The following is a 26,622-nucleotide window of genomic DNA, read 5'->3' on the forward strand; positions in this document are numbered from 1 at the left end:
TCACTCTCCCTCTTACAGGAATGAGAGGATCAGAGTGGAAGCAGAGGGTGCAAAGAATCTCTGGGTATGACCAGGATGCCATGTACAGAAACTGAACTTGGCTTGTTGCAATGCAACATCGCTCATTAGTGAAGATAGGATATTACGGAGGGTTGGTTCAGCCATTTGATAACGATTCTGACATCAATCCTGCTTGTGACGTATGGCAGCAATGTAAATTTTTTTTCCCTGCAGGTGCAATCTCAAATCTTATGAACAGGTGTATCAGTTGTAGAAGTTGTTTTACTTCTACAACTGATAGAAGTTGTAGAAGTAAAAAATCTTGTAAAAATCTTGTAGAAGTAAAAAATAATCTTGCTGAGATGGTACTGTATCACATCCTTAACCACAGACAAGCTTTAAAATCAATGGTTTATAGTTGTTCATCACCTCTTTTGAGGAAACATTAGCACTAATCCAGTGGCGTAGGTAGGCAGGCAAAGCAATTGCCTCCGGGCCTGGCATCTTTGGCTGTATCCTGTTTTTGCAATTTTCATTAATTAAGTAGGGGCCCAAACATGTTCTTTGCCTCCAGGCCCAAAAAAGGGTAGCTACACTAGTGCACTAACCCCATTCAAGAGGCTCATCTTGAGTCTAATAATGATATAATTAACATTCCCATTTGCCTTTTTAGTATAAACAGATGTATGCTTTACCTTCCCTTAGCCTCAGAGGTTTTTCTGACAGACTCTTCAAGTTCATTAAATCACTTATTTCAGTATTAATCAGGCCAAATTATGAAAGAAAGCAAACTTATTCTGCATCAGCCAAAACTTAAAAAAAAAATCCTTGAGTCAATCACTGTTTTCCCCATTTCTAAATTACCTTGAAACTTGTCAGACTCAATTATTCTGGGATCATTACAAATCTCACACTTCATGAGATGTAATCTTCTATTTTTTCCCAAAAATGTATATTTGTGTTTTCCTGTTCTTGTTTCACCCAAAATGAAAATACTTTCCTCATTCATGTGCTTTTTCTTTAAACACTTCTGATCACCCCTGAGGGGTCTAGTCTCCAGATTCTGCAGTCTGTAGCTTCTAGGAACAACTCAACCAATCCAATTACCCTTTTTTGGATCTCCTCCAAAAGTTTTTTTTTTTTTTTTAGGTGAGACTTCCAGATCAGAATACAATATTCCAAACAAGGAGGAATAACAACATTCTTCTCATTGATAGTACATGCTGGGCCTTTCTGTTCACCTGCTTACAGTGCAAGGACAGCTTCCTAACTGTATATCATATCCACTAAATCTTTCCCTTCCTGTATCTTTTTTAATTCCATATCCACTAGTCTGCTCATCCCCCCTCCCAATTTTTCCCCCAAATGCAAAACCTTATACAGTCGGTCGATTCCAGTTATTTGGGACACATCGGGACTAGTGCATTTTGGCCCAATTAAGCGGCTGCCCCAATTATCCGAAGTTTCACGTAAATAGCTAAAAATGCAATGGACTCCCACTTTACAATTTGTTCACTGTACAATCAAATCACCATAGTAAAGTACTGTTCACTATGCGATGTGTAGTAAGTGCCGGCATTGTGATCACATTTGTGAATTGAATTTTAATTCTATTAAACAGTGATTCTAATTAGTGAAAATAGCAGGAATATTATCCACAGGCTATAAAAGTAAAGCTGTATTAAGCACAGATTTACCCTTTATTACCTTACCAATTAAAAATTAAATGATACGTGAAAATCGGAAGAATTAATACATACTGTAATATGTACATACTAACTAGTTGACATTTCTGTTCACTGACATTTGTGGATGGGGGTTAAAATTTAAAACAGTAAAAAGATAAGCAATCAGTAACAAAGAACACAGCACACACAAATTGCAAATGTAACACGATACGCGCAAGTGAGAATGGAGTAACAAGTTACGAAGCTTTAAGGTGCCAGTGTAGCCAGGTGGGCGGGAGCAGCAGTGCATAGCACACGCTTCTTGATTAGACCGGAGTTCGAGCCCGTGACCACCAAATGCAGAGGATGTGGAAAGGTCAGGGAATGACCACCACATATCCCCGGAGTAATATGGCCTTAGTTGCTAATGCTCCTAAAAAACCAAACAACAACAACAAAGCTTTAAAAATAGGAATGAAGAGAAGATTGTGAAAATTAATTTTTTTATATGATTGAAGATTCCATGGAAGTGTAAACATTTCACCATCAGCTGTCAGTATTATCGCAAATTCAATAAGATCGAGTTTACTATCCGTTTATAATAGATTGCACTAACAGAAAAGCCCAATAAACAGGTGACTGCTAATTGTTTTTATTGTTTTGTGGTTGTGACCTCCAGAAATCCGACCGAACCACATGGTACAGTTGGAGACAATCGTATGGTAATCTCCAGTGCTGCCATCTCCTGCCCCGATTAAACGGCATGTTGTCCCAATTAAGCGAAGTAAACTCTGGCTATTTTCTCGATGGGTTCTGTTTTTTCATATTTGCCCCAAATAAACGGCTGCCCCGATTAACCGGAATCCACTGTATATATAGTGGGATTAAACTTCACTTGCCATCTTTCAGACTATATATATGTCAACTGATCTAAGCCATTTTGAAGCAGTATAGCCTGGTCTAAAATTGTTTACTGTCCTACCTGCCTTTAAATGATCAGCAGAATTTGAGAACTTTTTCTTATACCCTTGTCAATATCACTGAAGAAAATCAGAAACAAGAGGGGGGGCCCAGTATCGAACCCTGAAGGATCTTACTTGCTATGTTTCTACTCAGTAGCATGCCCATTAATCATAACCACATTAAAAAAAAAAAAAAAAGTTAAACTGCAGCCATTATCAATCCACTGCAGGATGGAAGCCTCCTCAACAATTCATGTTGAGGGAAATGGACCATAATCCACCACGCTGGTCCAGTGTGGGTTGGCAGATCGACCGTACTTAGCAGACAGGGGCTTGAACCCCGGTCTACTCAAAGAGAGTGTGCTATTGCACTCCCACTCCTGATCACTCGGCTACGGACACATAACTAGCCCCTATTCAACTTTTTAGCAATCCTGGCACATTTTACATTAGTTAAGTCATTACTGTTCTAGCATTATTTCAACTATAAATATCACTGAAAATAGCTATTCAACTTATCTACTTTCTGTGATTCTTCCATTTTCATCAAGTAAGGGCCATATCAGATTTACTGTTTTCACTTTTAGCCTTATATAATTGTATGTATATGGCCATGTATACTTGATTATTTATACTATTAGATTAGATCAGTTTCTTGCCAGTATTTAAGAAAAGCACACAGAACTTTTATTCATCTTTACAAAACTATTTATTAGTAAGTTTGCTATATTTTACAAGCCTAACTTATCTATGAAAGCAATTACACTATTACAATCTGAATTTTCAATGAATATAGGATTTGGCTGCCAGGAATGTTTTAGTGAATGCCAGCCTTGTATGCAAAATTGCAGATTTTGGTATGTCTAGAGAGATTGAAAGTGCTGCTGAGGGAGCATACACAACCCAGGTAATTTTAATATAATCACGAAAAAACATCACATTTTTTAAATGAAAGTTTTATATATATATATATAAATGATGCTGTTTTAATGGTTATTATTATTTGTTATCACTTTGAATATGCTTAATGACAAATCTTTATTTTCTTTCATCTGATTACATGTAGAACTAGGTTAAAGAAAACAATTAGTTAGCATTTGTCCAATTTTATGAATATTAGAGGGTCTCGAATACACAAGTTGCCTGTCCAACACGAGCAAATATATATGCAAGATATACCAAATTGCAAAGCCAGTCCTTATCATGCATACAATCTCACAGATTGAGATTTCATCCAGAAAAGCCCCAATTTCTTCTTTCAACTTGAATACAGAAGTGAGAACTTTTCCATGTGAAATCCAGTACTCTTCAGTATGAAATGGTAGTTGGTAGTTACTGCCTGTCTCTCCACAAAGATGAGAAAAAAGTCAATTCAGTGTTCTGCCCTTAAAATGATTGACAATTTTAACAGCTTCATTAAGTACTCTTAAATCTTCATGTATATTTCAAGTGGCAAGGGTTTCCCTGTATATAGCTAGTAGATTTTGCTTCTAGGGCAATGGCTTGAATACATGGAACAAGTCCTCTTACTGGACCAAACATGGCTTTAGCACCATCTATGCTTGTCCCAATACATTGCTTCCAGTCTATGTTATTGTTGTTAGTCATGAAGTTGTCGATACTTTTAAAAAAAATGCTGCTCCAGTTATACAAGTTGGCAATGGTTTTCAGACACACATGCCTTCATGGACTTCATTATTCATCTCATATCTGACAAACACCAAATGATTTGTTGAGTTCACAATATCAGTGGCTTCTTCAGTTTGCATCTAATAGTATCAACTTTGTTTTACTCAATATAATAATTACCATATGTTTTCAATATATATAATATAATTCTATAATGAGCTATGTTATTTGACAAAAAGGTACCTTATCGATCATTTTGCTTGCATTGTCCTTACTCATCACTTTCACCATGACATTTCATTTCTTTGGCAGAAGGTCGATAAGTACTTTCCAATGAATCCATCACAGTTTTCACTATTATGTTTTAAAAATCCCATTTTTAACCACTAATCCATGATGGGATGAGTAGAAAAAATTAAAAAAAAAAAAACTGCAATTACATATACACACGTTGTACAGTAAATGCTTGTCAACTTTTGAAACTGACATTTCAAAGTACTGCTGAAAAGAACACAGCAATTCAGAATATGAGAATCCATACTAGTGATCTATGTCATCCATATATGGCAGCAACGTTTGATGTTCTAGTTATATTTTTTTCTAATATACAACTATTAAAATAAAAAAAAAAAGTTTGTATTCTACATTTTGGGAAACACTGATTTAGCCATTCTGATACTAATACTAAAATGAATAATTACTTGTTGACCTCCTCCCAGAATCTTTTGTATAGCTGTGTGGGGTGGAATTTATTATACAAGACCATACTAGGATGATCATAATCCCTATTAAACACCTGAATGAAGCAGGATTCTCACTTAGAAATATGGTTATGTTTTTGTATTAATGAAAATATAAGCATATTTCTTCTCAAACTCAATATGATTGACTCTTATAATGATATTCTTCCATTAAGTACATAATTTGTCTTGTCTTTGATTTCAATTGTAAATTAACTTCTGAATACTGGTGTATATGTGATACCTCCATTCCATTGGACTTAAAATCAATTGAAAAGTCAGAGCAAATGGCATTCACAACAAAGATGCAAAAGCATTGATATCCAGTTTACTCCTAATTGATTATTTATTGTTAAAGGTTACTTTCATTACAAATCCTGGCCTAACTTGGAACAAAGAATGAAAGTATGTTACACTTTGGAATCAGACAAGAGCTGGTAAGGGGATGACACGAAACTAAACTCATCATGAATTACTTACACAGATGTATCGCATTACACCTTTCTAATTTGTTTCTTTGATTTTTACCTAAGAAATTTAGGAATCACCATCTCAAAATCAGTGTCATATACTAAATACCACACCATAGCAACAACTCATTGTAGAACTAAAATATCCCTGGCTTTGTCACCCAAAGGAGTGGCTCTCCAGATACAAATACCATTTGCTACCTTTCAAAAAGAAATCACACAGTTGCACTGCAATTTCCTGTTAACTAGAAAGCTAAAAAATATTTTGTTTATTAAGACTTACGTTTTTTTACCTGAATTGGACATTTCCTACAAGAATGGTCAAGTTCTGTAATAAGATGCTAAGTTATTTCGAGGATAATGATGTCACATTATTGCTGTTGTTGTCTGGTATTTTTGCTGAGGCATAATTACACTGAGATGGCTATGAATTAGGAACACCTATCTGTTTGCGACCATGCTCTATCTTATATTTACTGGATATTTGGTGGTATTGGATCTAGGCACAAAACAGCCCATTCTGCAGTGTTCAACATATGTTCATGTGGATGGAGAACTTGCTGGAATGCTTGTTGAACAGTCTAATGTTGCAGCCATATGACATGGAGCATTGTCTTCTTGAAAGATGCCTGCCATGATCAATAGTACTGGGGGGGAGGTATGGTCTCCCATGCAGACATGCCCTAGACCAGTGATTTTTGACCTTTTTTTAATAATGGCACCCCTAAGTAATTTATTTTATTTTGTGGCACCCTTACTCAGTTTTCTGCCTGTTAGATCCAATTCTGTGTGTGTAATATTAAAAAAATATGTTATATGATAGTTATTACAATAATATATCTATAAATAAAATTACAATTCATAATACAAATTATATATATATATATATATTAGATAGTATGAACCAGAGCTCTAATTGCTCAATACGTGCTATGTTGATATCAATATTTGTAAAAATAAGAGAACTTTACCTCAATGTGATATGTAGAAAACTTCCATATGACACTCTCCATAAATTAAAACGAAAACAATTTAAAAAATCAAAAAACTTGCATTACAATCAAAAATAAAGTGAAAAATTAATTTAATGAAAAAATTGCAAAACGATTTTCCTTCCTGAAGTTTACAAACCTTTTCAACCATATATCGTGATCACAGGGGTGAGCATGAAACTTAAATAGGAATTATTTGTCTTCATGCATGTGCATAAAAGACTATGAATCGGAAATTATATATGGCTGGTGAACATTAACAGAATTCTCGTGTAATTTAATTTTGACGGTTTCTGAAATTAATAGTCTCGTATAATTACGTTGGACACTAAGTATTTTGGCCTCATTAAATAAAAAAGTATGTTTTTCATTAATGGCATGAAAGGCTAATTCTGATGCTGCTGAAAGAACTGAAGCCGCATGTTGATTAACACGAAAATTGAGAGGAAACTGAATTTCCTTAGGAAATTACACACTATTCTGAAAAATTGCTCAGTCTTTTCCTCATTCACAACACAAATAAAATGACCTAGTATAAAACATTTATTGTGGCGATTGCGACTCATCTTATCAAGGTTCTATGTGGTTTCCTCTCAATTTTCGTTTTAATCAACATGCAGTCTAAGTTTGTGCTTCTCGTTCAGCAGCATAAGAATTAGCCTTTCGTGCCGTTAACAAAAAAACATACTTTTTTATTTAATGAGGCCAAACTAGTTAGTGTCCAATGTAATTATACGAGACTATTAATTGCAGAAACTGTTGAAATTAAATTACATGTTAATGTTCTGTTAATAAATTCTGTTAATGTTCGTCGGCCATATCTACTCTCCGATTCATGGTTTTTTGATTGCATGTGCGAAGACAAATAATCCCTATTTAAGTTTCATGCTCACCCCTATTTGGTAATCACGACATACAGTCGAAAAGCATCGTCAGCTTCAGGAAGGAAAATTGTTTTGCAATTTTTTTGTTAAATTAATTTTTCACTTGATTTTTAATTGCATTTAAATTGATTTTTAATTGTGTTCAATTGATTTTTAATTATTTTCATTTTAATTTCTGGAGAGTATCATACGGAAGTGTTCTACATATCATATTGAGGTAAACTTCTCTTATTCTTTTACAAATATATATATATAATAAGTTTAAGTAACTTAAACCCAAATTACATAGCGCCCCGGTTGAAAACCACTGCCCTAGACCATTATGCTTCCCCTATATTGCAGCCATGTGATATGGAGACGTGGCATACTGTCTTCTTGACAGATGGTTACCACAAATGGGTGCATATGGTCAGAAATTATGGACCTGTATGGAAGCTCCCATAGTATCCTGTGCAAATGTGCCCCAAACAATTATGCTTTCCCAATAGCCTGTGCAGCAGGGTGTGAGAGTCTCATGTTTAATATGCTGCACCCACACCTATCAATCCATATGGTGCAGCTTCTCATTATTGATTCAGTAGATCAAAAAACCCATTTCCAGTCATCCACTCTACTCCTGTACCCATTCTAGGCACAGTTGCTTGTAAATGTCAGCAAGTTTAGTGTCTAACATGCAGTCCATGTTGAAATAAGTTGTGCTGCCCTGATGTATTCTGATCAGTTGCTTGATATATATATTCAGCTGGACAGCATATTGGATTCTCCACATGCCCCTTTGATAAATGTGATTGGCCTGCATGGGACCACTGGCTGATGGTTCTTCCACTGTTAGTCTACTTTTGATACATATGAACCATGCCTGCATAGGAATGCTGGTTGAAAGCAGCCATGTCTGAGATACTTACCTCTGCTAAATCTAGCTTCAACAGTCATCCCTCACCATTGGAACTTGATCACATCTACAACCCATCATTCACCAGAACTGGTGAATGATGGGCTGCAAGTCTATCTGTACATGAATTCATGGTTGGGGTACTCCAACATAATTCTATCTCAATATATATTGTAATTGTATATATAATTGTGTATCAGTATTCTTACCTACGCTGATGACATGAAATTGTACAAAGAAATTAATCAGTCTTTGGATTGTGAGGAGCTACAAAAAGGTATTCAATTAATATACCAATGGATTAAAAGTCATGGACTAGATGTTAATATTGATAAATGTCATGTCATTACCATTTCAGATCCTTATAAACAATTTGTCATCTATTACAATTACACTTTAGAATCTTTGCATATTAATAGAACTCATGAAATAAAAGATTTAGGAATTTTAAGAACTAGTAATGGATCTTACACAACTCATGTTAATAAAGTAACTGCTAAAGCCTCTAAATTACTTGGCTTAATCAAGAGGGCTTGTTTTGACTTTGTTGGCCCCAATATCCCAAAACTTGCTTATACATCATATATTCATCCAATTCTGGAGTATGCAACACAAGTGTGGATCCCTTTTGGTATAAATAATATTAATACGCTCGAAAGGGTTCAAAAATCTCTCATCAGATTCTTAGTTTATAAATCAGATTTAGACTATTTTATGTTTAAATATAAAGATTGGTGTAAAATTTTTAACCTTCCCATGTTAAGTGTTAGAAGGAATATGTTTGACTGCTTCCTTCTACATTCCATTGTTCAAGGCAAAGTAGATGCTCCATTGCTACACTTGTATATTAACTTCAATTGTCCTCCTAGGCCTTTGAGGGAACATAAATTATTTCACATCTCCAAATTTAGGACAAATCATCTTAAATTTGAATTTTTCAACAGAATAGCTGCATTGTTAAATGAAAATAAAATTTATATTTTTATTAATAAAACTAGCATTAAAAATGAATATCACAAACTGTTGTTTTAGCCCAATTCATGTTTTGTATTAATTCTTTATATTTTAACTTTACTGAAGTTATTTGTATTACTTTTATATGTTATTATTATATTTCAAGCTGTTTTTCACAAATGCAAGGCTTTTTGCTGTTTTTTGTGATTAATAAAAAAAAAAAAAAAAAATAGCCCATGGTTGGTAAACGAATTCACACTTAAATGTGCTCCAGTACAATGCCGTCTCAATGTATACTGTATTTGAATTGCATATATTCCACGGTTGGTTTGCCTGTTTGACGGCCCTGGGTGCCAAGCGTTATTGTGATCAAGCGATTCTCTGAGCTATTTACAAAGCGTTTTCTCACTGCGACAGTTCTTGTTAATTTGGAAAGTTTTTCTTACGTTCAAAGTTATTTATTGTTAACTTACTCTTACGAACTGTAAGTAAGTTACAGAAAGGAAAACCACCTTTCTTTTTTCTTTCCTTAAAACTAACAAACTAACTTATACCGCTTGGTCACTCTAGCGGCACTGCTCCTGCCTCCCCGTGGCGGGGCCGGTAATCTTGGCAGAAAAGGCTCTCTGCCAAGGGCTAAAAGGAGCTAACATGGATCACGAAGTCCGTAATCCATCTGTTGAGCCTCATGCCTCAACTTATTCAAGGACAGATCAAACTGACTTTGACAGTTCCCATCCCAAGAGACAAAGAACAGAAGGATCCAAAAAGGAAACACCACTGTTTCTTATTATACATTCTCAAACAAGTCAACAAGTAGGTGCACTTTCTCCATTTCTTATCCAGAAATGTCTCGAGAATGCTGCTGGGCCACCTAAAATGGTGAAAAGACTCCGCTCTGGAGATCTACTTATAGAGACAATAAATAGCAGGCACTCTGAAGCCTTGCAAAAAATTTCAAAATTCGCGAATATTCCTGTCACAGTAACTCCACATTCCACCTTAAATTCATCCAAAGGAGTGCTGTCTGAATGGGACTTAATAAATGTTACCGAAGAGGAATTAGTCCAAGAGCTACAAGACCAAAAAGTTGTACAGGCAAAGCGAATTAAAATCAAGAAAGACGGTGAATTAGTTCCCACTCGCAGTGTTATACTGACCTTTTCTACACCAATCCTTCCAGCTACAGTTAAGGCTGGATATCTGAACTGCCATATTCGACCTTATATCCCCAATCCCCTCAGGTGCTTCAAGTGCCAAAAATTTGGCCATGCTCAAACAGTGTGTAGAGGGGTTTCAGTGTGCCCCAACTGTGGATCTAAGGAACACGCACAAACAGACTGCCCAGCACAAACATCAGTATGTCCAAACTGTAACGGTAACCATCCAGCTTACTCCAAAATCTGTGAAACCTGGAAAACTGGAAAGAAGATTCAAAAGCACAAAATAGAAAACAAAGTGACTTACCAAGAAGCAAGGAAACAAGTCTTACTCTCAGTACCGAAACTCACATATGCAGCCGCAACACAAAAACACAAATCGGAAGGAACTCAAACTGAAGTGTCCATACCACCAGGTACATCCATTTCCGACTGGGCACGAGATGTCCTAGCGAGCCCGCTGGAGTCCCCTAAAGAACATGTAAAAGACCAAGCAAATAATACTCCAGTCACCGTACCACCAACTATTACTCCCTCACACTCAGATACTGAGAGTAGGAGAAATACTAAACCTCAAAAGATTCTAACCGCAGATATGGAAATCGATGACAAAATTTATAACGATGAAACAGTTTTAGAAATACATGCTGAAGAAGACATGGATACTGCACGACCCACTTTTCCGAGAAAAGATAAAATAAAATTGGAACGCCATAAACAGTTTGGATCTAAAAAACGGTCAGAAACACCTACTTCAAAAACTAAATAATGGATCAGTTGATTCAATGGAATTGTAGAGGCCTCCGTAGCAACATAGACGATATTCACGATTTGATAAATCAGCATCATCCAGTAGGCATCTGTCTACAAGAAACGAATCTTTCTCCGCAAGTGACACTTTCAGTTAAAAACTATACAATATTCAGGCATGACAGGATCTCTCCACATGGTGGTGTAGCTATACTGATTGATAGTAAAATCCCTTCAAGACGTATACCCCTACAAACCACTTTAGAAGTTGTTGCAGTACGCCTTGCTCTTGGTAAAACGCTTACACTTGTATCAATATATATCTCACCAAATCAGAACTGCTCGATAACTGAACTAAATGACCTTATCCTACAACTACCCTCTCCGTTCTGCCTGTTGGGCGATTTTAATGCGCATCACCAGTTATGGGGATCTTTACAGACAGACAATCGGGGACGCAAGATAGAGGCTTTTCTTGTAAAGAATAATCTCACTCTGCTCAATACAGGCTCCCACACCTATGTCCATTTTCCAACAGGCTCAACCTCTGCTATAGACCTGTCGATATGCTCACCCACATTATTCCCAGACTTCGATTGGAGAGTCTCAGAGAACCCATTAAATAGTGATCATTTTCCTATAATCTGTAAGCTCTGCACAAGGACAAACTTACCAGTATGCAGTCGATCTAAATGGAAATTCTCAAAAGCTGACTGGAATAAATATGCATCTAGTATTACACTAGAGGATGATATTATCCAACATCACTCCATTGATAACGCCGTTAAACATATCACAGAACAAATGTTGACAGCTGCTGCTACTACCATTCCTCGAACTTCAAATAAAGGATCCAAACACAAAAACTATTGGTGGAATTCAGCATGTAACACTGCTAAGAGAGAGAAGAACAAGGCGTGGAATCAGTTTCGAAAGAATCCAACCACTGCTAATCTCATTATATACAAGAAACTAAAAGCCCATACCCAGCGAAAAGCTAAAAAGGAATCATGGATTCGTTTTGCTTCATCTGTCACTAAAGACACAAGTGCAGGACTAATCTGGCGGAAAATAAGATGCCTTACTGGTAAATTTCCATCAATTCCTTTCCCAATCATCGTCTATAAAGGACAGGAGATAACCCTTCCAGAGGATATTGCAAATATCCTCGCGGAATCTTTTGCTCACCATTCTGCCTCAACCGCATATGATCCAACTTTCCTAAAAACCAAAACAATAACTGAAAAATATAAAATAAATTTCGGAACGAAGTCAGCCCTCTCTTACAATAAACTACTAACAATGTATGAATTGGAAGAATCCTTAAAAAATTCAGCCAATAGCGCGCCTGGTCCAGACGGCATATATTACCTAATGTTAAAGAATCTAAATGAGGGCACACGTTACTCCATCCTAAAACTTTTCAATCGAATATTTGTTGCAAATTATTTTCCTATTTCCTGGAGACATTCTGTTGTTCTACCCATTCCAAAACCAGGAAAAGACCAATCAGATCCGCATAATTATAGACCAATCTCACTTACTAGCTGTCTGGGTAAGACTCTGGAAAAAATGGTACACAGTCGCCTCACCTGGTATCTTGAAACTCAAACTACTATGAACAACGATCAGTTTGGATTTCGTAAAAACAGGTCTACTCTAGATCTTATGATTAAGGCTGAGGCAAATGTGCAAAATGCATTCATAAAGAACGAACATTTGGTCATGGTGAGCTTAGATATAGAGAAAGCTTTTGAAACCACGTGGCGTCATGGCATCCTCTGTGACTTACATGCCCTAGGACTAAGGGGGCATTTACCATCATTAATTCAGAGCTTTCTTGAATATCGAACCTTCCAGGTTCGTTTTCAAAATTCACTCTCGAAAATCTGCATACAGGAGGAAGGAGTCCCACAAGGGTCTGTCCTCAGTGCCACACTCTTCGCAGTTAGAATACACACTCTAACAACAGCCATCCCGAATTCAGTAGAAACTTATCTTTATGCTGATGATCTCACTATATCCAGTCACTCGCAAAATATGTTCTCCATTGAAAGGAAACTCCAACTGTCAATAAACAAAACGCAATCATGGATGTTACAAAATAACTATCGACTATCACCTCAGAAAACGTTTGCTATACACTTCTGCAAGAAACGAAAACTGCACCCTGATCCTGAATTGCACCTGGGAAATCATGCTATTCCAGTCAATGACAATATTAAATTCCTAGGTTTAATATTGGACAAGAAATTAAACTTCCTGAAACACATACAGCATGTACGAATTATTTGTTTGAAAAAAATGAATATCCTTAGAGTTCTTTCTGCAATATCCTGGGGAGCTGACCGATACTCCCTTCTTCACTTATATAAAACCATAATCCGATCCAGACTAGACTATGGTGCACCTGTATATGACTCAGCTAGAAAGTCAGCATTACAGTCCCTAAATACCATTCAACATAATGCACTTAGAATAGCTCTAGGTGCCTTCCGAACATCTCCAGTGCATAGTCTATATATAGACGCACATGAACCTCCATTATCCTTAAGGAGACAGATGCTGCTGCTTACGTACGCTGCAAAACTTCGGAGTATGCCCTCACATCCTATCTGTCCTTACCTCTTTAACCCATCTTTCATAAATTTCTACAGGAATAAACCAAATGAAAATAAACCTGCTGGAATCAGATTGAAGTATGTTGCCCAGTATTGGAGTGTCCCACTCGACAATATCCACCAAGATACCGGAGAAATAGAGCCTCCATGGTCCACTTTTAAAACTTTGTGTGATGACTCTTTTCGAAAATGGGGAAAACAGGCGCTGAACAATGAAAATATACAGCAGCTACATTTAGCTCATGCATCAGCAAACAAACACTGTCTGCAAATATATACTGATGGATCCAAATCTGATACAGATGTGGGCGCTGCAGTAGTTCTTCCCACTTGTGCAATCTCTCAAAAACTTTTCTCAAGTTGCAGTATTTACACCGCTGAACTTCATGCAATAAAAATGGCTATCAAACACATCAAAAACAGGTCTAATGAAGAGATAATAATCTATACCGATTCCTTGAGTGCAGTAACCTCTTTACAACATAAACGTCAGAACTGTCACCCTATCCTGAAAGAAATCAGAGCAGAGTTAATTAATCTAACAGAGCATAACACAGACGTAAGATTCTGCTGGATTCCCGGGCATGCTGGAATCCAGGGAAATGAAAAAGCAGATCAAGCAGCAAAAAATCCAATCAACCCAGTGTCTTCACTTGCCTCGATTCCTTATATGGACTGTAAACTCATCATAAAACAGTTGTGTATTCACCAATGGACATCAGTATGGCAGCAACAGACCCATAACAAACTTTTCCAAATAAAGCAAAAGCCACAATACTGGAAATCTAGTTCGCGATTAAACAGACGAGAAGAGGTTGTTCTTGCAAGGACACGCATTGGCCATTCCCATCTGACCCACCTCCATTTGTTAACAGGGGATCAACCTCCTGACTGTCGTCATTGTTCTGCCCTACTTACAGTGAAACACATTCTCCTCGAGTGTCCCTACAATCATGCCGCTCGACAAACAAATTTTAAATCGGTTTTAACTCAAAACAATTCATTACAGATGAAACATATTCTCAGTGATGACGCAAATTTATCCGATTTATTTAATTTTTTAAAACAAATTCATTTATATGAACTTATCTGACATATGACTGAAAAAAAATAAAATAATAATAATAATAATATATATATATCATTTGCAGAATTACTGTGACAGGCACAATTTGGCCTTAGTTGCCCTTGTGCCAATAAACTTCCATTAAACCAACCAACCAACCTGTTTGATGAAATGAAAAACCAGAGTTTTTCAGGAGGGAGAAACTGTGCAGAACTTTCTCAAGATTGACAAACTCTGCCACAGCATGAAAAGTACATTAAAATTCCTCCCATCCATTTCTTTGGAATTGGAATTTGCATTTAGCTAACCACTAACAAAATCTAAAAAAAAGACCTGATTATTAGTATTAATGGTGGCAAGAGTGCAATGGCTGATGCTTATACAGCATCAGCCAAAAAAAAAAAAAAAAAAAATCAGCTTCCCATATTGCCTGTCCATCCCTTTGAACTGTTTGTGTAGATCTTCATTGAATTTATTTAGACTGCCTATTTCTGAAAACCAGATGAAAGCTTGCTCCAAAAAGAAACTACCAGTTGGCTGAAAACAGTTTCCACACATCTATTCTGTAACTATCCTTCCTCAAGTTGAATTTATGCCTCTTCGTGTGCATACTCTGAGCAAGAAGGATTCCATCAGGATTGAAGAATGCAATGGCATTACTGACTGTAAGCTTTACTGTATAACTAATTCTGTTATAATTATAACTGAAATATTTAAAATCATCAGCCACATAACCTCAGTTTTCACAGCTCTGGGTATATGCATTTATTCTACCATGTTTATGTTAATTCCTCTTTTTAAGAATGTTTGCATTATCAGGGTACCTGCCTGCCCACCGATGATGAAGCCTCGAAACAGCATCATCTGTGTGGTGGTGCCCACTGAGAATAAATAACAGTAGTCTCCTCTACTACAGGAGCGTTATTTATTCAAAGTAGTGTAATACCTGGTATCTCGTGAAGGCAGCTTTCAATATGAGATAAAATTAAACGATGCCTTTACACTACGTATGTAGTTAAATTTATGGGTAAACTATGGTGTATCTACACCGATATTTAGTCTATTTAAGAATGGAATTGTTACTTGTCCCACATGTAACCTTGCTAGTAAAGGTATTTTGTGATGATTCATTGAAAATTGATTTTATAATGTATTTGAAAAATCTGCTAAAGTGAAACCACATCCATTTGGTACAGAATTTATATCTTTAAAAGCAGAATGTTAAGTTGAATTTAGCATCTAGTAAAAACAACTAAATGTGAATAAATATATCTGTTTCAAAGGACTCACACATATGGTGCATAGTTTGGGCAGCTTTGCCCTAAATTAGGTAAGGATTTGGAATTGTCTGTTGGGAAGTAATATCATATGGTGAGAGACCATACTGGAACTGGTCAAATCAGGATGTCATCAAAAATATTGAACAGGGATATAGACTACCTGCTCCAATGGTAAATCAATGTATATTACCAGTTTTTATAATTGATACATACATGTGCATACTGTAAGCTGGCCAGGAGGCCAAACAGTAGATCACCAGCATAAAGATCACCTTAATTGAGTATTGATAGCAAAGAAAATTATTGAAAAGGTTGGTGCCTAAAAATCTGATAATTAAAACTGATTTTATTTATTGGAATTTTCATTTTATTCATAACTATTAAAAGACTTCTATTAATTACATTTCCTTTTTGTGTAATTATTGGTAAATTTAATTAAAATTTCCCACATATAGACTGATCAGTACGTTAACTTTTCAAGTATGTTCTTATTCTTGTATATAGGACATTTTATCATTTACTGTTTCACTTTAGGGTGGCAAGATTCCAGTTCGATGGACTGCTCCTGAAGCTATTGCATTCAGAAAGTTTACATCTGCCAGTGATATTTGGAGTTTTGGAATTGTCTGTTGGGAAGTAATGTCATATGGTGAGAGACCATACTGGAACTGGTCAAATCAGGATGTCATCAAAAATATTGAACAGGGATATAGACTACCTGCTCCAATGGTAAATCAATGTATATTACCAGTTTTTATAATTGATACATACATGTGCATAAATGAATTACAAAAAAACAATTATGTTTATAGACCTCAGTTTTATCAGCTTAATTAAAATCAATATTCCATGCCAATGATAAATTCTGAGGTTCTACGCTATTCATACTCAGCTATATCATTACAACTCTGAGACACAAACCATTCACTGTTATAGGCATATCCTAAGCCTGCCAATATTGAGTTACCATCTGGATTATGCTCAGCATTTTTTTTTTCAGGAATAAAAAGCAATACCTGAGATAACAAGATGAAATCAAATGCCATAAGCTACCAAAGTACAAGCTTCATTGTTAATACTGTCAAAACCAAAAGTATGTTAAAAGTTTGCTTCTGATGACTTCTTTTTCTAGTTAATGAGCGACATAAAAAATGATGATAAATTTATTTAATAACCACTTTCAATTCCCTCTAGGAAGTAACATAGTAATCTTTTATATATTGACAACGAATTAATGGAATTTTCATTTAATTTTAATTCTTGTGTGAGGTTTCAGAGATTAATAATCAAAACTGCTTTCTAGTTGAAACAAAAAAAAGATGACCAGATATTATAGAGTGGTAGGCCAGGTCAGGTCAGGTGTAGCTGCATGTTTCTTGTTCACAAATTTTTAATAATATACAATAGCCTTGATACGGTAAATCACAGTCTGTACATTTTAGAGGGTGATTTGAAGTTTTGTGAACCCAAAGTGGAAAAGCTAATTTCTCTTATTTTGGTAACCATACACAATTCTTGCAACACTATACTCTGTATGCAGAACAGTGGTAAACAGAATATTTAACTATACAACATGGATTTTTTTGTGAACCAAGGGATAATAGCTCTGAAAGTGCAGATGAAAATCTAATTGCAGAGTTCATTCTTATTATTGTGAGATTAACGAATTTCATTATTCATTTCTTCTTCAAAAGTATATTTCAAAGAAGATAATCCCATTTGTTGTAAAGCAGGTGTCATATACTCTCCCTTGGAAGGTATATAAAAAAAATTACGAGCTCCCTTTACTTTTTCATCCTCAGCCAAATATATTTTTGTAATTAAATATTAGTGGTTTAATTATAAAAATATATTTAGCTGAGACTGAAAAAGTAAATGTATTCCTTTTATGTTATTATGGAAAATATACTGATCAAACTGACTTTTTCCAGCCAGTTTTTATTAAATGTGGCTCTGAAAGTAACTATGCACAGTAGTGGAATTGCTAAACATTTGTAACCATGTAATTTACTACCAAACCAAGAAATAACTTTCAAAGATTTAGCTGACTTAGTAAGCCAATCTCCCATTTTGCATACTGGAAGACTTGGAAAAATGAATAATGCCCATTATGACTTACTTAACAATTACAGGACATTGTTGGGAAAAAATCACGAGTTAGAATTGAATTTGAAAGGGTCTGCAATTCTGCCCTGGAGAGAATGTGCAAGGATTGTGGGGTAGAATTTTTCTCAGTGTGTCTGTACTTGTTAACAGGAGAGAGACTGTTTTTAGAGGATGGGATACACTTAATAGAAGGGGTGCAAGAATATTTGCTGATGCAATCAAGGCAGTGATAGCTGGGTCAGAAAACTGCTAGCTGGGGAGGGGTACACAGACTAAAAGATTAACTAGAGCTGCAGGTGATTCTTGCACTGCTTCTATTGGAACATGCAGCAGCCTGGGGGTTTAAGCCCTACTGTGAGTCATTACGTAACAAGCAAATACATGGGCTATCTAAGAGTAAGAACAAGTGCAGGTAAGCTTGCATGTACACATGCTAGGAGATGCCATCAGATGCAGTTATTGTAGGAATATCGGAGACATGGTGTCACTCAGAACATAAGTGATGTTGAATTTGAATATGGGGAGTATAGTGTATAAAGGAAGGACAAAATGTCAAATGTGTCTAAGTGTATTTTTTGCGGGATCCAGGATTTCCCCCATTCACTGCTGAATCTTATGGATTGGTATATGTAGTGTAAGGTGTATTAAGTGTAATGTTTCATTTTAGTGCTGAGGCCGGCATAGGCATTTAGCAACCAGGGAGCAACAAATACCTAGTCGGCTGTCCCCTTCCCAAGCTACAAGGTGGCATGCCTTTTTGTACTAAGTTGCGCATACTGGACTTTTCTGGAACTGGTTCCAAGGAAGAAGTAGTGGGTGATTGTGGGAGAAAAAGGATAGGATAGTCTGGGATGAAAATCAGAGGCATCCCCTTGAAAACAGAAAGTAATCAGTAAAAAGGGATTTACTGGGGTTTGCATGGATCCCACTTTGAAGAGCAGAGCTAGCAAATTAGGGGACAACCAAAGGGTGTCAAAGACCCCTTTGAAGTCCACAAAGATTATTTATGTATTTATTTATGGCATCTTCTGTACAGCACCCTTATTTTAAATCCATACTGGCAGGGATATGGAAGTTCTTTGTCTCCATAGTTTGATTGAAATTTGCCAGCTCTATGTTTTTCCAAAATCTTTTCATTTGGTGACAACAGTGCTATTGGCTTGTATGCACACAGTTTATTTTAAGGCTTTGCATGTTTGTGTAGCAGTTTAAGGTAGAGGGAAAGACTCCTTCAGCTAGGCAGGTAGTGTAAAGATTAATGAAAAGGTCTGGGGGAAAGCTCCCAAGTCTTCTTTAAGACCGGGGCCAGGGCATTTGCCTGGTCTGATGGTGGTGATCACCTGATAGATCATGTCCCTGTCAAAAGGTCTTTCATATGGATCACCCTCCCAGACTAACATGCGGTCTGCAATCCACATGTCAGTCTGGACATTAGTTTTGGAATGAGAGATGTCCTGATAGGTAACAGTATCCAACATTTTTATTACAGTGCATTCCCAAGTGAATCTTGATCTTTGATAAATGAAAAAACTTCACCCAGATTAACTTTGTCTGTGATAAATTTATAAATTAGCCCCCAGGAGTCTGCATTACCATTATTTTGGACTTCTCTCCCAGAATTTTCTCTTCTCTCTGAAGATCATCAGGTAGTATATTCTCCTTTTTTCTTTGTAGATTTCCTCCAGCCTGGTGATGTCTTGAATTGTCCTGTTATTCCTTTTGGCCTTCTGATAGTTTTGCCTTGATGTTTTAATTTCCTTCCTCTGGGATGTTAGAGTAGCAGTTCTCCGGAGTACAGTTTTGCCTTTCCTTCTGTGTCTTGGTATGGTTTCATCACAGGCACCAGTTGTTGAATGACCAGGGCCTATTCCTCAGCAGGATGGATTTCAAGTCTGCTGATATTATCTTTTGTAGTGTGGGCCCCAAACACATACTAAGCAAATGCTTCCCAGTTGGCTTTCTTAGTATTATAACGAGTAGGTTCTACTGGTTGTTGGTTTTGGTGATATACTGAAAGTGATACGATCACAATCATATCCACACCATGAAGTGTGGATCTGCCAATATTTTATATTTTATCCTGTTTTGCATTGTGGTGTTTCTAAGAGTCACATCAATGAAAGATTGCCCATGGGCAGTGACACAGGTCGGAAGATAACCTGGTGAGTTAATAATCTTAAGGTTGTGGGCAGTGATGAGTTCTTCCAAAAGTTCACCTTTTCAGTCAATTGTTGGACTGTTCCATAAAGTAGAGTTGGCATTAGCAGCGATCAGGATAGGGCAACTGCTCAACATCGGGACAGCTTGGTCATGCCTGCTGCACAAAATATATAGGATGATATGATGTGGATCTAGCCAAAACAGCTCTCATTGCATAGGCAGAATGTGTTGTGCAGAGAACCCCGATCTGCATCACAATAAGTTGAGGATTAGTGACAACAGTGGCAGCCCAGCACCTGGCTACCACATACCCACTCTGGTCCTCAATGATATTGAAAGATTCAATAACTCTGCACCCATCAGGGAGCCCTTTGACAACTCCTTTATAAGAGTAAGGTTCTTGTAGGAGACAAAATTTAAATATTATGGTTGGCAATATTTTTTATAAATCTGGTTCATAACTGTTAAGGAGCACTGGCATGACTTTTAAGGTTGCACTTGACAAAGTGCAACCTTGATTTAGTGTTTGGGTTGTTATTACTCATAGCAGGTTTTAGTTTTAATTATTTTCTGGACATTTAGCATCCCTGAATGTGAGAGTGATTGCATTTCGTCAGCTTACAATTCGGTCAGGACATGAACTCAACCCTGTTTGGCACTCAGAGTAGATGTGACCAGCCCTGGCACAGTGACCGCAGGTGTAAACTTTAGTGGAATGGCCATAGCCCAGGCACTTGACGCAACATGAAGTTATAACAAAGTCCATGATGTTGTGAACAGTATAGTTTAAGTAAATTTTATTCCCTTGATTTATGAGAACTTTTCTTACAAAGCTCAAAACTTCGATTATTCAGTTCTCAGTGTTGCCTGCCTTACATGAAGTGGCAAAACTAATTTTTACTGCTGTCTTCATACTTCCTCATCATTTCCATAGTCTTTCAAGTTTTTACAGTATATATCATCCAACATCAGCCTTGGTGTCCATCATAAATGACCATGGTGGGTCTTAACTTTTTAGGAAGATCAATACTAAAGTTGAATTCCTTAATTTTGTTACAGTCTCTAATTTTATCTACAATGTGGCAGTCTTAACAATTATTCCTCTATCTTATCTTACATACAGATTTGATTTTTACTCCTTTTAGGTCCATTTTCATCCTTTCCATAAATTCCTTATTGACTTCACTGTTTCACTTCATTCTTGTCAGTTGTCTTGATAGTACCCACTTGGTTCACGTTATTCTTGGATTTATCTGGTCCAGTTGGGTTTCTGTCTGGCAAGGGTGATAAACTATCAAGAAATCATGTCACAGAACAGAAAGAAATGTTTGTGATAGGACACAATCAAAAAATTTTCCAGCACACAAAATGGATGGAAGTAAGATAAAAAACATGAAAGTTTTTACTTCTAGAAAACAACATCTTGCAATCCATGCATCATGGGGTAGTACAAAATCTCATTTTTGAAAATTGATTTAGCTTAAAATTGCTTGTCTTGAAAGAGACCAAGCCTGTACAATAACATTACTAGGTGCAGTCGAAAATGTAGAAAAGGTGTGGAACAGAATATCTGAGAAGACCATCTGTAATGATTTTCATCATGCAAGATTTAATACAGAAGCTCCTAGTCCTGATTCTTTTGAAATTGATGAGGAAGACTTGCCTTTATCAGAATGGATTTACAAAACAAATCAAACGGATCAGCATGATTGATGAAAATGTCATCATATTACAAACTTTGTAGATATTGATACTATTGATGAAGAAAATGTAGGGCCAAAAGTTCCAACTATCAGTAAACCAGCTAAATTTTGAATCAGTTTCAGAAAACACAGAGACCGATCATAATATCATTTCAATGGTTGCCTTGAGGTTGTCACAGACATTCCCTCAGATATTCCAGACAAGCTGTACTTCATCTGTTGTCTGCTACATGGGAGTCTAAAACGCTGATGGAACTGATATTCGGGTGACACTCAAGTCAAGTGGACCCAATTTCGGCGAAGTCCGGACGGTCTGTGACAGCCAAATCCTCTGCTTGCACCTTCACAATGGTGGGACTATTAGTAATCCTGGGTATAACCTCCATTCACAAGTACATGGTGGGTGACCACCCAGGTGTGAACCAACGTAAGCAGGGGTCGCGGTGTGGCACCCACACCACATGAAGGAAAGCCGCCCCTCTATGTTACCAGGCAGTACTTGGTGGTAGATGACTCTCATCATCTGGTGCAATACCACCACTTTGCTTATTGGAGGCTTGAAGTGGTGGAACCCATGTTTAGTTTCTAGAGCTAAGTTCCAGTCAACCCTTCCCTATCTCTTCCATCATGCAGTATGATTGATGACTTTTGAGATTATGATGAACATCGTGGCAAAATCCAATATTCCTTACATTTCGAGGGTACAGCTCTAAAACTGTGTTCGCAGGCCGGCCGCTAGTTAGTACACCGGACCGAACCTATTGGTAACTCTCACGGAGGCTTCCGGATCAGCTAGTGTATAATCTTACTACCTCTACTCTGCCAGATAGTGACTGTAGGGAGTCCAAGTAGTGTGTATGCGGGGGAGCATTGTCGAGGCCACGTTATGTCAAGGATCTGGGTATATTCTTACCATGTTTACGCCATATCCAAAAATTTCATTACTTCATACAGCATGTCCCACTCACTTTTTCTTACTATTGAATACACCATGAATTGTCAAACTAATAGAGCACGCTTATCTGTGAAAAGATCTAAACCTCCCAAGGACTTCCTAATTCATTTCACAAATATATGTGGTCTCAATTCTAATCTCAATGATGTCCATTTCCACTTGCAGTCTGCCAAACCCCATGTACTTTTTCTGACAGAGTCTCAGTCATCGGTTGATTCAACTACTGCTCATCTCAGATGGCCAAATTATTCGCTGTATGATTCCTTTCGCCTCAAAGGTGGTACTTGTGCATATGTCCGTTCTGATATTCCCTGTGAGACTTGGCAATTTGGAATCTCCTCTCTTTGATCTTCTCTGGCTTAAAATCTCTCTACCTCATTGTGTCAAATTCATCTGTTGTCTCTACCGTTCTCCCAACTCCACTAATCACTTGGAGCTGTTTGACTTCCTCTCTTTGCAACTTGACTTTCTCCAGTCCAACTTTCCTAACAGTGAGGTAATTTTCCTTGGTGATTTTAATGTTCACAACTCCAGCTGGATTCCATTTTCTAGTCACACCGACTCAGCTGGTCGAGATGCTGAGGACTAATGACCTTGCGCAGATTGTTCATTTACCTACAAGAATACCGTACAATCCTAATCATACAGCCAACACGCTTCATCAGGCATTTCAGATCACAACTTGGTGATTGCCTCTTCTCCAATGGAGCCTTTATCGCATGGCTATTCCCAACCTCGTGTTGTTTGGCATTACTTTGGCATTACGCATTGGCTTCTGTGGTCATAATGCACCTCCCAAGGTTTTTTGCATAACTCTGATCCAAGCCCGAGGCAGGAATCGAACCCACAACCTTTGGGTTGCCAGGCAGGCACTTTATCCACCTGGCTAGCCCAGTCGGCGGTGAATTTGTTAAGTGTTGTTTGTTAAAAGTTGTGGAAGAAATGAACAATGATACATGACATTAGTTTGTCTCGACAAACAATTATGCGAAGAGTAGAAGATATTCGAAAGAATTTGTTTGAACTACTTTTGGAAAACATAAAACAAATGAGATATTTTAGTGTGCCACTGGATGACAGTACTGATCTACAGAGTATGTGCAGAACAACTACGGGTGAAAATCTTTTGGAAAATTTTTGCCAATCTATCGAAAAGTTAGGATTAAATATTAAAAACCTGGTAGGAGTCAAAACTGGCAGTGGAAAAAATATGATTGGTAAAAATTGGCTTATGGGTAGAATAACCAAGAAAATGATAGATATCAGAGCTGAAACTCCAGTTGGAATTCACTGCATTGTGCATCAAGAAGCTCTTTATGGAAAAGTATTGGATCTCCAACACGTTATGAATGTGGTTATTTCAGCTGTAAATTTTACAAGATCACATGGCCTTAATGTGGCTGTTGAAACATCACCGAATGTTTCAACACAGGAAAGGGAAACCAATAAAACAACTATCAAATATGAAGTGGCTGTTTGATCTTGCAATTCATACATACATTTCTAGTCATTCAAATGCTCTTAATTTAAAACTACAAGGGAAAGGAAAATTGGTCTGATTTGTTTGATGACATCAAATCATTTCAGAATAAGTTATTATTTAAATCCCAGTTGAGCAAGACAATTTAGTTCACTTTGAATGTTGTACTGAGTTAAAGGAGAAACATATTTCCAAAGAATCATTGCCTTTCATTATTACAATTACTTTTTGACAAGTTTGAAAGTCAATTTTCTATAAAATCCCATGAAAAAATATAAGCTTTTGTTTGAGACCCATTTACTTTTTTGGCTGAAAACTATAATCCCAGATTGCAACTTGAAATTATTGATCTTGGTGCCAAAATATGATTCAAAAATAAACTATTTGAATTCTACAAGGCTTTCCCATCTGAAGATGTTCCACTAATAAAAGAAAATGGCTACTTTGTTTGCAGGCAGATTTTTTTTTCACTCGAAAAATCAAATAAATATTTAAAAAGAAACAGAATAAGAGATGAACATTTTTTTTTTTTTCTTATGAAAACCCCAAACACGAGAGGTATTAGAACCTATAGTACTTAGTACAGTGCTTAGGGTGGAGGGTGAGAAGATGAAAGAAGATATTTGTTGACATTAGACTTGAACTTCTGTACACTGTAATTTTCAGGAAATACATACGAAGGAAGGTTGTTCCAGAAAACGGCAGTTGAATGAATAAACAAGGAAGATGAAAAGTTGGTTCTGTGAGTTTGAAGTTGAACAGTAAATGGATGTTCGCTGGTGGCGGCACGTGTTCAGACTTTTGAAAGAGAGAGTGGGAATAATAGAAGCCAATTCAGAAGAACAGTGCCAATGGAAGTGTCTGTAGAAAAAGCATGCAGTAAAAACGTCTATGAGACAGCGAGTGGAGAGACTCTGTAGAGATGAGTCATTAATTAACCTAACTGCCCTCTTCTGAATGGAATCTAGAAGCCAGTGAGACGTTTTGGGGGCACTGCCTCAGATGTGGGAACAAAATTCCATGGTAGGGCAGATTTGCGATTTGTACAGAGTGAGCAGCTGTTTGGAAGAAAAGTAACACCGAGAGCAAAAGAGAAAACCAAGGTTTTTAGATGCAAGGAAGCAATATTTGTAATATGCTTGTGCCAAGAGGGATTAGAAGTCAGGGTAATCCCTAAAAGAGATATATCATCTTGTCTAGAAATTGGAGTGTCACCAAAGATAAGCAAAAGCAGAAGAATCTTTTTTGCGAGATATAAGACAAGACTGAGTTTCAGAAGGATTGAAATCAAGTAAGTTGTCTTTGCCCCCACTGGAAAATTATCTGGAGATCAGCATTTAAGGAACTGATTGTGGATATTCGAGAAGTTGAAGCTGATTGAGCAGGGCAAGATTTCTCAAACTGTAATGCAATGTGCTATCATCAGAAAAACTACGTAAAGGATTTCCAATCAATGAAAGAAAGTCATTAATATACAAGAGAAAAAGAATGGAGGGAAAGAACTGAACCTTGGGAGGACACTAGCATTAGTAGTGAAGTTAGAAGACAGAGAGCCATCTACCATCACCCTCCATGAGCAGTCAGAGAGAAAACTGGATAACCATAAGATGGAAGCTTGTTTAGAAGATCTTTATGCCAAACACGATTGAAAGCCTTTGAGATGTCAAGAGCAACTGCTTGTGTTTCACCCCGGAGTAATATGGCCTTAGTTGCTAATGCTCCTAAACTTTTCCATTGAATTTGTCCATAAATTGGTAATATAGGCCAGAATATCACCTGTGGATCGACACTGATGGAATCAGATGGAAGGTTTCTAGATAGTTTATAAGAGTTGATTGTTAAGTGATTTCTCCATTAGTTTAGAAAGAGTAGAAGTAATTGGATGGGAGGGATTTGTCCACCCTTTTTAGGAACTGGCTGGATATGAGCAAATTTCCAAGCAGAAGGAAAAACACCTTTGGAATAAGAAAGTCAATAAAGGTGGCATGGAACAGGAGTAAGTTCCAGAGCACAGGTTTTGAGGACAAGTGGAGAAATACCAACATTATATAATCTTCATTATGTATTGAGATTGGCACCACAAATTTGAACAATTATTTAAAAATATCCAGCCTCAATCATCTCATTAAATGTTATTGTGTATTGTACTTA

The 26,622-nt window shown here is 36.9% G+C and overlaps 1 protein-coding gene across 2 annotated transcripts in view; it reads left to right on the forward strand.

Moving 5' to 3' along the window:
- The window catches only part of LOC150079203 (ephrin type-B receptor 1-B-like), a 452,380-nt gene that overhangs the window by 390,039 nt on the left and 35,719 nt on the right, over positions 1-26,622 (forward strand). For both annotated transcript variants that reach the window (XM_090383683.1, XM_090383684.1), the window contains exons 13-14: positions 3,426-3,536; positions 16,602-16,796. In XM_090383683.1, the coding sequence (XP_090239809.1) occupies positions 3,426-3,536; positions 16,602-16,796 (306 nt within the window). The remainder of the gene's footprint in view (positions 1-3,425; positions 3,537-16,601; positions 16,797-26,622) is intronic.

Source organism: Mastigoproctus giganteus, chromosome 10 (assembly GCF_048544385.1).
Source record: "Mastigoproctus giganteus isolate SK-2022 chromosome 10, ASM4854438v1, whole genome shotgun sequence".
Classification (NCBI taxonomy): Eukaryota; Metazoa; Arthropoda; class Arachnida; order Uropygi; family Thelyphonidae; genus Mastigoproctus; species Mastigoproctus giganteus.